Raw genomic sequence first — 15072 nt, forward strand, 5'->3', positions numbered from 1 at the left:
GATCCGCAAAACACATGCGGACGTCTGAATGGAGCCTTACAGGGGGGTGATCAATGACAGGCGGGTGATCACCCATATACACTCCCTGATCACCACCTGTCATTGATCACCCCCCTGTCATTGATCACCCCCCTGTAAGGCTCCATTCAGACGTCCGCATGATTTTTACGGATCCATGGATACATGGATCGGATCCGCAAAACACATGCGGACGTCTGAATGGAGCCTTACAGGGGGGTGATCAATGACAGGCGGGTGATCACCCATATACACTCCCTGATCACCCCCTGTCATTGATCACCCCCCTGTAAGGCTCCATTCAGACGTCCGCATGATTTTTACGGATCCATGGATACATGGATCGGATCCGCAAAACACATGCGGACGTCTGAATGGAGCCTTACAGGGGGGTGATCAATGACAGGCGGGTGATCACCCATATACACTCCCTGATCACCCCCCTGTCATTGATCACCCCCCTGTAAGGCTCCATTCAGACGTCCGCATGTGTTTTGCGGATCCGATCCATGTATCCATGGATCCGTAAAAATCATACGGACGTCTGAATGGAGCCTTACAGGGGGGGTTGTCAGTGACAGGGGGGTGATCACCCTGATCACCCCCTGTCATTGATAACCCCCCTGTAAGGCTCCATTCAGACGTCTGCATGTGTTTTGCGGATCCGATCCATGGATCCGTAAAAATCATACGGACGTCTGAATGGAGCCTTACAGGGGGGGTGATCAGTGACAGGGGGTTGATCACCTTGATCACCCCCTGTCATTGATAACCCCCCTGTAAGGCTCCATTCAGACGTCCGTATGATTTTTACGGATCCATGGATCGGGGTGATCCAGGAGTCTATATGGGTGATCACCCCCCTGTCATTGATCACTCCGCTGTCATTGATCACCCCCCCCCCCTCCCCCGTGAGGGGCACGGCGAGTTCCTAGAATTTTTTATTTTTTGTCACAAGTTAGCGGAAAATGATGATTTTTCTTTTTTCCTTACAAAGTCTCATATTCCACTAACTTGCGACAAAAAATAAAAAATTCTAGGAACTCACCGTGCCCCTCACGGAATACCTTGGGGTGTCTTCTTTCCAAAATGGGGTCACTTTTGGGGTAGTTATACTGCCCTGGCAATTTAGGGGCCCAAATGTGTAAGAAGTACTTTGCAATCAAAATGTGTAAAAAATGGCCTGCGAAATCCGAAAGGTGCACTTTGGAATATGTGCCCCTTTGCCCACCTTGGCTGCAAAAAAGTGTCACACATCTGGTATCGCCGTACTCAGGAGAAGTTGGGGAATGTGTTTTGGGGTGTCATTTTACATATACCCATGCTGGGTGAGAAAAATATCTTGGTCAAATGCCAACTTTGTATAAAAAAATTGAAAAAGTTGTCTTTTGCCAAGATATTTCTCTCACCCAGCATGGGTATATGTAAAATGAGACCCCAAAACACATTCCCCAACTTCTCCTGAGTACGGCGATACCAGATGTGTGACACTTTTTTGCAGCCAAGGTGGGCAAAGGGGCACATATTCCAAAGTGCACCTTTCGGATTTCACCGGTCATTTTTTACACATTTCGATTGCAAAGTTCTTCTCACACATTTGGGCCCCTAAATTGCCAGGGCAGTATAACTACCCCACAAGTGACCCCATTTTGGAAAGAAGACACCCCGAGGTATTCCGTGAGGGGCATGGCGAGTTCCTAGAATTTTTTATTTTTTGTCGCAAGTTAGTGGAATATGAGACTTTGTAAGAAAAAAATAAAAATAAAAAATCATCATCATTTTCCGCTAACTTGTGACAAAAAATAAAAAGTTCTATGAACTCACTATGCCCATCAGCGAATACCTTAGGGTGTCTACTTTCCGAAATGGGGTCATTTGTGGGGTTTTTCTACTGTCTGGGCATTGTAGAACCTCAGGAATCATGACAGGTGCTCAGAAAGTCAGAGCTGCTTCAAAAAGCGGAAATTCACATTTTTGTACCATAGTTTGTAAACGCTATAACTTTTACCCAAACCATTTTTTTTTTTTGCCCAAACATTTTTTTTTTATCAAAGACATGTAGAACTATAAATTTAGCGAAAAATGTATATATGGATGTCGTTTTCTTTTGCAAAATTTTACAGCTGAAAGTGAAAAATGTCATTTTTTTGCAAAAAAATCGTTACATTACGATTAATAACAAAAAAAGTAAAAATGTCAGCAGCAATAAAATACCACCCAATGAAAGCTCTATTAGTGAGAAGAAAAGGAGGTAAAATTCATTTGGGTGGTAAGTTGCATGACCGAGCGATAAACGGTGAAAGTAGTGTAGTGCCGAAGTGTAAAAAGTGCTCTGGTCATGAAGGGGGTTTCAGCTAGCGGGGCTGAAGTGGTTAAGGATATGCAACTTTCAGTCATTGTCAACAGTCGTGCACATGACCCCGTCCGTGCAGAAGACTTCAGAAGGGAGCCGAGGAGCAAGATTTTTCAACAGTTAGAGCAGCCTGAGCTTTAAATTTAGTGAAAAGGTGCACAAAGCTGAAACACACCTTTTAAGGCCTCTCACACAACATGTGACATATTCAACCAGTCACTGGCCTCTTGTTTTAATTGTTGACTTGTTTGTTGTATGCAATGAATGTTCTTGTTTGTACATGAACCTTTTGATTGTAAAGCGCTGTGGATTAGGTTTGTGCTATATAAATAAAGATTGTTATAAGAGCAAATTATGCATTTATGCTGAATGCCAGTTTATACATGGATGGCTGTTTTTTTTATAGGACGTATGCTGATAAGCTCAGCCCGAAGGTGGTGCAGTCACTTTTGGACCTGCTCTGTAGCCAGCTGAAGAACCTTCTTTCTCAGGCTGGAGTTGTGCCTATGTTTGGTGAAAATGAGGAAGAAAAGAAATCGGAGCTTCTAGGAGAGAGTGAAAGAAAGGACTTCAGAGGTAACAGCTGCATTTTTTAAGTTTTCCCAACTCTGAATCCTGTTTCATTTGAGTCCCCATCAAGAGTTATGCATTAAAGAATGTTTCTTAAGTTATTGCTCCAGTTGTCATTTTAATTTTTAGTCTATATGAGCAAAGCCTAAAGCCACTATTTGTACCTCAAACAGATGCCCATACATGCCTAGTTTTTGGGGGAAAATGGCATGATAACCTTATTCTGCAGGTCACTATGATCACAGCGATTCATGAGGCACCTGAGGGCCATGACCACCACTCAACACCCTTGCGAGTATGTCACAGGAGGACAGCGGGATCCCCCCTCCCTTTGTCTAACCATTCAAATGCCACAGGCACTATTGACCCTAGTATCTGAGGGGTTAAACAGACACTGTAAGCATATGTCGGCTGTGTGATACAGCTGACACCTGTTGGGTATACCGCTCACTCTGCCCCGAGCACGCTCCATAAACTCCTTGACCACCTATGACATACAGTTATAAAAAGGTGTGCAAAGGGGTTAAATTGACCATAGAGTCTGAAATGGGAAATTAGATTCTGAGCCTCATTGGAAACGAGGACTGAAGTGTACGGTGCTGTATAAGCAAGTAGGAATAAAGAAATAAGTCTTCAGTAGTACTTGCTGTACATGTGGTCTGCTAAATGCAATTTGAACATTATGTTATACAGCAGAGATTTGGGAATGTAACCTAGTTCTTTTCTTCCAGCCACACTCAGGAAGCAACGCACCGCAGAGCTTCATCTTGGAGACTTTTTAGTCTTTTTACGCAGAGTGGTGTCTTCTAAGGCTATTCAGTCTAAGATGGCATCTCCCAAATGGACAGAAGTCTTGCTGAATATTGCTTCTCAGAAATGCAGCTCAGGTACAATTTACATTGCGTGTACTAAATTGCTGTGTTATAATATGTTACTGTTATGGGCTTCATAGTGCTGGTCTTATTTGAATTTTTAGTAGTAATCTGGAATCTTGTTCTGCAGGTGTCCCACTTGTAGGAAACCTAAGGACAAGACTTCTGGCCCTACATGTCCTAGAAGCTGTTCTGCCTGCATGTGAGTCTAGCGTGGATGATGACCAGATGGCTCAGGTATGGTTTCTCTGACTGGTTCACTGAATACAATTATCTATCCCAAGTGGTTCTAACATTCCCAGGTACCTGCAATTGAAGCTTTGCTGTTGCTGAAGCTGTTTTATTTGGAGCACATAAGCCATATACGTCTAGTGCTTCTCAGACTAGGAGGCCTGCTGTCTGGCGGGCCTGATGATGAGGTGCACACTGTGACAAAAGTGATCAAAGTATTTGTCCAGCTTGGCAACATAATTTACCCCAAAGGCAAATAAATGATGCAGGATAAGGGCTCATGCACACAACTGTATGTATTTTGCAGTCCGCAAAACACGGATTGGCAAATAAAAAACGGATGACATTTGTGTGACTTCCGTGTTGCATCCATTTTTTTTGCGGATCCATTGTAACAATGACTGTCCTTGTCCGCAAAACGGACAAGAACAGGACAAGTTCTATTTTTTTGCGGAGCGGACATATGAACATATGAATTTCTGTTTTTTTTTGTGGCCTTATTAAAATAAATGGTTCCACATACATGCCACAGAAAAAAATGGAACAGACATGGACAAAAAAACGTGTGCATGAGCCCTAAATGTTATATTTTTGCATGGCTTGTATAACTTATGAGGCACATGAATCGCCATGTTCACTGTTAGGGCCTCAATAGAAAAAGAATGAGAAGCCCTAATCTGTGATGAATTTAACTTGCTATGGTAATAATGTAAACTTGCCAGAATTTTTTATTTTTTTTTGTTCAATGAACACTTTTTAGTCAAGTTATGTGCAAATATAATAACATCACTTATAGAAATATAGAAAAATAAGACTGTTTGCACACAAGTGCAGTTTACACAGGCCGATGGGGAATTATCAGGAACAAACATCCATAGGAACATTTATGCCCGATTATTATCTATTTGTTTAGAAGCGTTTTCAAGCAATCATCGCTGCTGTATGGGGATGAATGATCGTTGCGACGTTTGTTTCATTGTTTGTCAGCCGCACATCCCTGTTTACACAGGACAATGTATTGGCAACAGATGATGATTTCATATGCCACATAAATGGTCAGATCAGCTGGCAAACAAGTGTTGCTAGTGTGTGGGCTCATCGCTGACACGTTTACAAGGTCTAGAACAGGGGTGCACAACCTGCGGCCTGCGGGCCGCATGCGGCCCCCAGAGCCAGGATTTGCGGCCCCCGTCCCCCTGGACAGAAACACAGCTGATTGTAAAATCAGCTGTGTTTCTGCCCGCAGCGCCGCGCGATGAATTATTACAGCTCCTGCCCCTGCATTGTAGCAGGAGCAGGACTGGTCGTCGGCTGTCAGTGACAGCGGGGGAGCCGATGAGAAGGCATAAGCAGTTATCAGCGCTTCTGCCTTCTCCTCACACAGGTGAGCGCTATGTAGGGTGGACCCGGCTTGGGGGCAGAGGAGCGCAGAGCTGCAGGGTTAGGAGACCTGATCAGCCCTGCCTGTGTACAATGCCCACACCATAGGCTGGTTTCCTCTGTAACTGGGGCTCTCGGGGACAAATTATGCTGAAAAAATATATTAAATAAGTTTAAAAAAATATAATAAATCACAAATAAAATTAATAAAATTAAAATATGATGTGGCAAAAAAATTATAAAAAATAAAATACAAATAAAAGGAAGTAATAGGAAAAATTGCTAAGTAAAAGAGTGCTCACTGCCCCCTAACAGTCTTTTTATGATCCCTTGTCATTATGTGGCAAATTTTTTTATATATATATATATATAATAAAAAATAAAACTTAAAAAAATAAAAATAAATACAAATAAAAAATTGTGCAAAATAGTACAGTGTTCATTGTCCCCCAACAGTCTTTTTATGACCTCTTTGGGGAGATATTATGTGGCAAAAATATATTTAAATAATAAGTAATAAAACAATTATAAAAAAAAAAGAATACAATAATATATTATTAAAATACAAATAAAAGTAATAAATAAAAAGGAAAGAGTGAAAAAATTTACAACAAGTGTCAGTGTCCCCCAAAGGTCTTTTTATGACCTCTTGGGGGATATTATTTGTAGCAGAAATATATTAAAAATTAAAGGGGTTCTGCACCTTCATTTAACTGATGATCTATCCTCTGGATAGATCATCAGCTTCTGATCGGCGGGGGTCCGACACCCGGGACCCCCGCTGATCAGCTGTTTGAGAATGCAGCGGCGCTCCGACAGCGCCGCTGCCTTCTCACTATTTACCTCCAGGTCAGTTACTGGAAACACTTCTTCTATCCAGAGGATAGATCATCAGTTAAATAAAAGTGCAGAACCCCTTTAAGTTAAAAAGATAAAAAACTATAAAGTACATAAAAGAAAAAACACCCACACCAACCAAAACCGTTGCCATTATCATGCCATTCATGTGAAACTAACTAAACATATAACTATACGGTTACAAAATGACCAACACAAAATAGGGAACTAATTATAATAATTTATTTTGGTGTCAGTTTGAATATTTACAGAATAAGGAGCTATAGTTTGATAAAAAAAAACATACTTTTTAAAAATGTTTTGTGCAGTTTTCCCCCAAAAACCTAAAAAATAAATTATAAGGCCCTATCTATCAAGTGAAAAATTGTTGCAAAAATTATTTTGTTAGTCCCCACACATAAAGTTACAACCGTTCGAACCACCAGGTGCACAATAAACACAAAAAAAGTGTATTTTCAGGCCTGGTTATTAACCAATAAGCGCTTTTCCCACTAGTAAGAGAAAGTGCTTACTGGTTATTGCAGGGCGCCTGTAACTGGAAGGAGGTGGTAATAATCAGGGAGCAAGGCCTTTGCAGTGAGGGAAATCACTGATTTATGAACAAATTCCTGCAGCGTGGCCCCTGAACCAGAAGATGCATACTTACCTGCTCCATGCCACCCTGCCTCCATCTTCTGGTTCCTGCACTTTTACACCTGTCCGTGCATGACCATGGTCACATACCCTGCTCCAGTCAATGACTGACTGCAGCAGTGACACGCTGCTTGTGGCTACATCACCACTGAAGCCAGTGATTGGCTGCAGAGGTACATGTGACCATGGCCATGTACTGACGGGTGTAATCAGCGCCGGGAGCAGGTAAGTATAACTCTTCGGTTTTAGGGGCCATGCTGCAAGAATTTGTTAAAAATTCTTTTTTACTGGGAAATCCCTTTAAGCCAGGGTGGATTAGCTATAGATCTCACAGGGAAATTTCCCAAGGGGCTGCCTGGACCCTCCTCACGGCCAGCCAGTGAGAGTTTTTGGGGATGTATTTTGTGCACATGGGGGCAGTATTGTGTGATGAACTGTGGGGCAGTATAATGTGCCACAATATGGTATTGCTGCCCCGGACTGCCATCAATTTGTACCCAACTACAAAACGGGGCCACTGTTAGTATTTTTCCAGGGCCAGCAGCGAGATATTCAGGTCAGTTACTGGAAACACTTCTTCATATGACAATGCGGCCCTCAGACCAAAAAAGGTTGTGCACCCCTGGTCTAGAATGAGTTTTGGCTCGAATATCTGCTCATGTAAATGGGCCCTTGTATTTATCATTATTCTTGTACGTAGTGTACAATTGCATTTTCCTTTATAACTGTATTTAGAATTCCTGGTTTATTTTGCATAATCTTAATACAACTAAAGGAAAATCTTTTCAGTTATGCAATTAATGTGTGTGAACTTCATACCAGGGTAGTAAATACAGGGGAAAGTTACAACATTTATAAATCAGAGAATATTGGGGTCATTTATCAAACTGGTGTAAAGTAGAACTGGCTTAGTTGCCCATGGCAACCAATCAGATTCCACCTTTCATTTTCCAAAGGAGCTGTCCAAAATGAAAGGTGGAATCTGATTGGTTGCTATGGGAAACTAAGCTAGTTCTGCTTTACATCAATTTGATAAATGATCCCTATGTGTTTGTGAATTGAACATTAACTTTCCACTTTTGCATTTTCAGGTGGTAGAACGACTCTTCTCTCTCCTTTCAGACTGTATGTGGGAAACACCCATCGCTCAGGCTAAACATTCTCATCAACTGAAGGAGAAAGAGCAAGAATCAAGACTACAGGTAGTTCAGGTTGATTTTTTTAAATGGTAAATTAAAAGCTTCATATAATACAAAATGCATCCGTTTTTGCTCGCCTTACAGAAGCAAGGGGAACTGGAAGAGGAGGAGGAAGATCTTCCTATTCAGGAGGTTTCCTTTGATCCTGAGAAAGCCCAGTGTTGCCTTGTGGAAAATGGCCAAATTCTAACCCATGGAAGTGGTGGCAAAGGCTATGGCCTGGCGTCAACTGGAGTCACGTCAGGCTGCTATCAGTGGAAGGTATGAGTAATAAAAATTCTGGATTATGGGGCAAATTCAAAGGAAAAAAAAAGTTTAGAATTCCTCCAGGAACATAAATACAGTTACATATAGAGACGTAGAGATGGCAAAGACATCTTTAATGTGCAGGGTTAGAGGGTAATGATCAGAAAGGAAGGAAGAAACTTTGGCTAGTTTGATTGCTTCTGTAACAATGTATTCTTCCGGCATTTGGCCAGGTTTCTTTGTCACTGGCCTATTTATTTTTCATTGTTTTGATTTATGCTATAAAATTATTTTATTTAAATGAGTGATGAGGACTTTAAAATCTTTTAGTGCATTGCAATCTTCTCTTGATAAGCAAGTCATCTTATTGAGTTCTTTTTAGTTTTATATCGTGAAAGAGAATCGTGGCAATGAGGGTACATGTGTTGGTGTTTCCCGGTGGCCTGTGCATGACTTCAATCACCGAACCACCTCGGATATGTGGCTATACCGAGCATACAGTGGCAACCTGTATCACAATGGAGAGCAGACTCTGACCTTACCTAGCTTTACTCAGGGAGACTTCATCACCTGTGTCCTTGACATGGAAGCTCGTACCGTGTCATTTGGTAAAAATGGAGAGGTAAAATGATGCTGGTTTTGTGTTACCTATAATTTTAAAATGAACCTGTCTCCCCTATTATGTCTTTTCTGGAGGGCAGCATAAAGTAGTGACTAACATGCTGATTTTGGACACTTTATGCTGGTCTGACACTTTAATATGTAGTAGGTTTTGAGAACTTAAATCTAAATACTTGCTGCCAGTGAGAAGTTTGATGCATTCATTATATGCACCCTCTATACACAATAATAGGGAGGAAGCTGTCAATTAGCGACTACAGGGCAGAGGGAGTCCGTGCCTCGCTCTTTTATACATGGACATGTTAGGGCAACACACAGTCCATGAATAAAATGGGAAAAGGAATTCCGTATCCCAGTAGATAAAATCCAATCATCAAAATCATGTCATGAGTACTGACGATTGTCTTTATATCCGAAAATGCGCAGGAGGTGCGCTTGTCCTGTGATTTCTTGTTTTAAGGTTATTTAAATAAAGATCTCCTTTGAATATCATTTTTTTTATTTTTTTTTTCATGGACTGCGGCCCATGAATACATTGGATTCTTTGCTGACTGCAAGGATTAAAATATCATATACTACAGACTATCCCCAAATAATATTCCCATACTACAGCATATTAACACATTAATGACAGATTGCTGAAATAAGAGAGAGTATCATAATGTGGGCAGCAGGTTTCCTTTAAAGGGGTTGTCCGAGTTATTTTTTTGTTCTTTCTATGTTCCTAACTAAGCAAATGTAACAGCTTTCCAAATAACTCACTTTATCTCCAGTGCCTAGTTTCTCAGATTTGACTGAGGGTCACATGACCTGTGATGTCAGCTTCTCTCCCTGCTCTGATAAAGGTCGTTTACAAGCCTGTAAACTAGATGTCACTGTGCTGGCCACGCCCCCCTTCACTGCCGTCTGCTCTCTCTCCTAAGATTCTTAACCCCTTCAGCTGCACATACTGGCTAGCCTCAGCAGTGACAATTCTGGGCACAGGATCTGACAGACTAGAGAGAGAATTGCACAAGAAGGTAGGGGGAAGATCCTGTGTGTATTAGCAGTGTCATTATACAGCTGGGACTTGTAGTTCTATACTTACAAGTTGCTGTTGATTCTCCCAGCACTCGGGGCAGCTCTTGTATCCACTCCCTTAGCAGTGTCATTATACAGCTTGGACTTGTAGTCGTACACATACAACATGCTGCAGAGTCTCCCAGCAGGCAGACATGTCACTCAGGGCAGCTCTTGTATTAACTCCCTTAGCAGAGCAGGGGGAGTGGCAGAGATTGTTTTTATTGCATGTAAACAAAGGGCCAGAAAAGAACCCGGGAAATGAGGAAATATATATTTTTTTTTTTTGCATAAAACTTGCTTAGCTTAGTTATATATTGCTACCCATCAAATTTTTAGTGCTATATTATTTTTTTTCATAACTCCGACAACCCCTTTAAGAAGGGCTTTATATCTCTTCTATAACTGCATTTTTATTTATGACTGATTACGATATGTGAACGTTTAGAAAGGTTACACAGTATTTTTTGTTATCTCAATCACAGGAACCCAAACTTGCATTTGAAGATATTGATGCGGCAGAGCTGTACCCTTGTGTAATGTTTTACAGTAGTAATCCTGGAGAGAAGGTACATTTAGAATCCATGTAATTTCGTTTTTGCGCATTAAACACCCAATTAAATGCATAACAGGTTAATGGAGGTGTTTTGTGCTTTAGGTAAAGATTTGTGATATGCAAATGAGAGGCACTCCAAGAGACTTATTACCAGGGGATCCCATCTGTAGTCCAGTAGCCACTGTGCTGGCTGAGTCAAGTGTACAGCTTCTCCGGATATTACATCGTACTGAACGTTGGACCCACTGCATTAACAAAAAGATGGTGGAGCGTTTGCAGAAAATCAAAGGTTGTCTGAGAGAAGCAGGCACCAAGTTAAAGAAAAGTCGGTCGGTCCAGAGTAGGGAAGAACATGAAGTCCGTGATGAGAAGGAGGAAGAGAAGGTGAAGCATGCAAGACATGGATTGGCAGAGCTGGGTGAAACCCAGTTGAAGACTCTGTGCGTGGATGTGTGGCCTGTTTTGGCTGTCATTGGAGGAGTGGACACAGGACTTAGGGTGGGTGGCAGATGTGTTCATAAGCAGACGGGTCGTCATGCCACTCTCTTGGGTGTAGTGAAGGAGGGCAGTACTTCTGCCAAAGTTCAATGGGATGAGGCAGAGATAACCATCAGGTATGAGTATTTCTTATCTTCTGCTTCTAAGTATTCTTTATCCTCAGTTGTCTTAAATATTTTCTTTGCTAAGAAAAAGAAGTGCATTTTTGTTTTATATTTCTTTTTTTAGTAGGTCATAAGCTGATTGCATAGTGTCCCACTGATAGGACACATGCTCTTCAGCCATAATCTGTGGAGGAAACCCATCAGCAAGTGTTCAGTTTCTACTACAGTGTAGTAAATTAAAGAGGTATTCCTATCTGAGGCATTTCTGGCATATCGACAGTATATGCCATATATGTCCGATTGGTGTGGGTCCCACCTCTAAGACCTGCTCCCATTTTGAGAACTTGGCCCTGTCTTGGGGACGCTGTGAATGGATAAGTGGCCACACATGTGCAGCTCTCTCTAATCCCGTCTATGGGAGTTCCCAAAATCGCCAAGAACATTTACTTGACTATTTTCAGAACTGAAGAGAATGAAGATAGCCCTGCATGCACAGCCACCTCTCCATTTACAGTTGCGGCTAAATGGGACCGTATTCTCGAGATAGGAGCATCGGCAGCAAAAGATGACTTCATGCATCCTCCCATTCACTTCAATAGGAAGATATTTTTTTTTCCAGCGTGGTTCACACTGTGCCTGGAAAAAAGAAGCATCATGCCCTATCTTGGCATGGAATCTGTGCTGAATCTCCCATTGAAATGAATAGGAAGAGGCAAAAAATCTCATTGTGCGCATCCTCATGTTTATTTTCACGTGGATTTGCGCCAAAAACCACGAGCAGAAAATGCATTTTTGCATTGAAGATTACAAAAAAAGTTTGTGTCAAAAATGTGTCTTAAAAAACAATCTTTTAAAATTGACCTTTTTTTTTTTTAAAGCAGATTTTAAAAATGTGTCTTGTGAATGCACACTTACATTACACTGTCTGCATAATATACACAGGACTGCTCTACCAGCATAACCTCATACTGTCTGTATAGCAGGCACAGGGCGGATCTGCCAGCATAACCTCATACTGTCTGTATAGCAGGCACAGGTCTGATCTGCCAGCATAACCTCATACTGTCTGTATAGCAGGCACAGGTCTGCTCTGCCAGCATAACCTCATACTGTCTGTATAGCAGGCACAGGTCTGCTCTGCCAGCATAACCTCATACTGTCTGTATAGCAGGCACAGGTCTTCTCTGCCAGCATAACCTCATACTGTCTGTATAGCAGGCACAGGTCTGCTCTGCCAGCATAACCTCATACTGTCTGTATAGCAGGCACAGGGCGGATCTGCCAGCATAACCTCATACTGTCTGTATAGCAGGCACAGGTCTGATCTGCCAGCATAACCTCATACTGTCTGTATAGCAGGCACAGGTCTGCTCTGCCAGCATAACCTCATACTGTCTGTATAGCAGGCACAGGTCTGCTCTGCCAGCATAACCTCATACTGTCTGTATAGCAGGCACAGGTCTGCTCTGCCAGCATAACCTCATACTGTCTGTATAGCAGGCACAGGTCTGCTCTGCCAGCATAACCTCATACTGTCTGTATAGCAGGCACAGGTCTGATCTGCCAGCATAACCTCATACTGTCTGTATAGCAGGCACAGGTCTGATCTGCCAGCATAACCTCATACTGTCTGTATAGCAGGCACAGGTCTGATCTGCCAGCATAACCTCATACTGTCTGTATAGCAGGCACAGGTCTGCTCTGCCAGCATAACCTCATACTGTCTGTATAGCAGGCACAGGTCTGCTCTGCCAGCATAACCTCATACTGTCTGTATAGCAGGCACAGGTCTGCTCTGCCAGCATAACCTCATACTGTCTGTATAGCAGGCACAGGTCTGCTCTGCCAGCATAACCTCATACTGTCTGTATAGCAGGCACAGGGCGGATCTGCCAGCATAACCTCATACTGTCTGTATAGCAGGCACAGGTCTGATCTGCCAGCATAACCTCATACTGTCTGTATAGCAGGCACAGGTCTGCTCTGCCAGCATAACCTCATACTGTCTGTATAGCAGGCACAGGGCGGATCTGCCAGCATAACCTCATACTGTCTGTATAGCAGGCACAGGGCGGATCTGCCAGCATAACCTCATACTGTCTGTATAGCAGGCACAGGGCGGATCTGCCAGCATAACCTCATACTGTCTGTATAGCAGGCACAGGGCGGATCTGCCAGCATAACCTCATATTGTCTGTATAGCAGGCACAGGGCGGATCTGCCAGCATAACCTCATACTGTCTGTATAGCAGGCACAGGGCTGATCTGCCAGCATTGCCGCATACTGTCTGTATAGCAGGCACAGGGCGGATCTGCCAGCATAACCTCATATTGTCTGCAGGAGCACACAGCCTCCTTGGTTGCTAGGACGCCGTGCGTATTGTGCCGCCGCTGCAGTACAGTAATACACTCGTATGATCTATACGAGTGTATTACTGTATAGCAGCGGCGACACAAAGTGCACGGCGTCATAGCAACTATTGACGCCGTGCGCTTCTGCAATGCCAGTCCGGTATCTCACGGACTGTGTTCCACGGACGTCTGCATGAGGCTTAACTTTTAACTTTTCCAGGCTCCTGGCTAGCAAATCCATCTAGGAGTTCTACAAAGGCCTCATGCACACGACCGTTGTGTGCATCCGTGGCCGTTGTGCCGTTTTAAGTTTTTTTTCACGGACCCATTGACTTTCAATGGGTCCGTGGAAAAATCGGAAAATGCACCGTTTGGCAGCCGCATCCGTGATCCGTGTTTCCTGGCCGTGAAGAAAATATGACCTGTCCTATTTTTTTCACGGCCAACGGTTCACGGACCCATTCAAGTCAATGGGTCCGTGAAAAATCACGGATGCACACAAGATTGTCATCCGTGTCCGTGATCCGTGTCCGTGATCCGTGTCCGTTTTTTCCTATCATTTCAATGGCAAACTTGACTTAGATTTTTTTTTCATTTTTCATGTCCGTGGATCCTCCAAAAAACAAGGAAGACCCACGGACGAAAAAACGGTCACGGATCACGGACCTACGGACCCCGTTTTTGCGGACCTTAAAAAAAAACGGTCGTGTGCATGAGGCCAAATACTGGGGATTTAACAGGCTGGTGTGGCATTCTGCAGTCTGGGAAAGCTGCAAAACAACCTCAGACTAGTGATGGGGCTTATTGGTAATATAAAATACACACAACAGTGCCCTGATACATTGTGTGAATCTATCATATGGTACCGGGGCAATGTAATCTGTTGTCACCAATGTAGTTCTACAGTCTTGTCACCCAGCTTTTCCAGGTCCCTGGACAGCAAGTTGGTCTAGCTATATGAAAGGGATTTATCACTACGTAACTAGGCAAATTTGGAATTCAGCAGAGTAGGAAAGCTGGGTAATAACTCTTCAGAGATGTAATGGAGGCCATGTTGTATAAATGTAATGTCATATCAGGACAACCGTGAGTGCTTAATATATATGTAGTTTGGTGCTGAAAGCCAAATATGCACATTTATGCAATGAATGGAATTATCATTGCGTAACTGGGCAGATGAGCTATTAAGCTGTATGTTCTATGGCTGATGCGGTTACCAAATCTGTTTTGTACTATTAGTAACTAGGAGATTCCTTCCAATAAAATGGCCACACTCACTGTGTAGACAAAAATTCTCCAGACTAAATCCAGCCCCCTCCTCCTAAACTTCCTGGCTTCTGTGCACTAACCTCACAGGGGGAGAGAACAATGCACTGCTTTTCTGGTATTTTTCATGGTCTGCAATTGTGACAGCTTATGAATCAAGAGGAAATAACAGACATCTAAGGATATTATGTTTTGTTAGTTTTTCTTTGTTCTGCATTTAGTGACCCTTTAAATGAGAGTCTATGAGATGTCAGGA

At 42.7% G+C, this 15072-nt stretch overlaps 1 protein-coding gene across 6 annotated transcripts in view; it reads left to right on the forward strand.

The window, feature by feature from the left end:
- HERC1 (HECT and RLD domain containing E3 ubiquitin protein ligase family member 1) overlaps positions 1-15072 on the forward strand; it is a 181712-nt gene that overhangs the window by 78750 nt on the left and 87890 nt on the right. For all 6 annotated transcript variants that reach the window (XM_044279795.1, XM_044279796.1, XM_044279797.1 and 3 more), the window contains exons 31-38: positions 2778-2947; positions 3673-3828; positions 3944-4050; positions 8007-8117; positions 8199-8375; positions 8743-8982; positions 10526-10609; positions 10699-11210. In XM_044279795.1, coding sequence (XP_044135730.1) covers positions 2778-2947; positions 3673-3828; positions 3944-4050; positions 8007-8117; positions 8199-8375; positions 8743-8982; positions 10526-10609; positions 10699-11210 — 1557 coding nt within the window. The remainder of the gene's footprint in view (positions 1-2777; positions 2948-3672; positions 3829-3943; positions 4051-8006; positions 8118-8198; positions 8376-8742; positions 8983-10525; positions 10610-10698; positions 11211-15072) is intronic.

This window comes from Bufo gargarizans, chromosome 2 (assembly GCF_014858855.1).
Source record: "Bufo gargarizans isolate SCDJY-AF-19 chromosome 2, ASM1485885v1, whole genome shotgun sequence".
In the NCBI taxonomy this organism is placed as follows: Eukaryota; Metazoa; Chordata; class Amphibia; order Anura; family Bufonidae; genus Bufo; species Bufo gargarizans.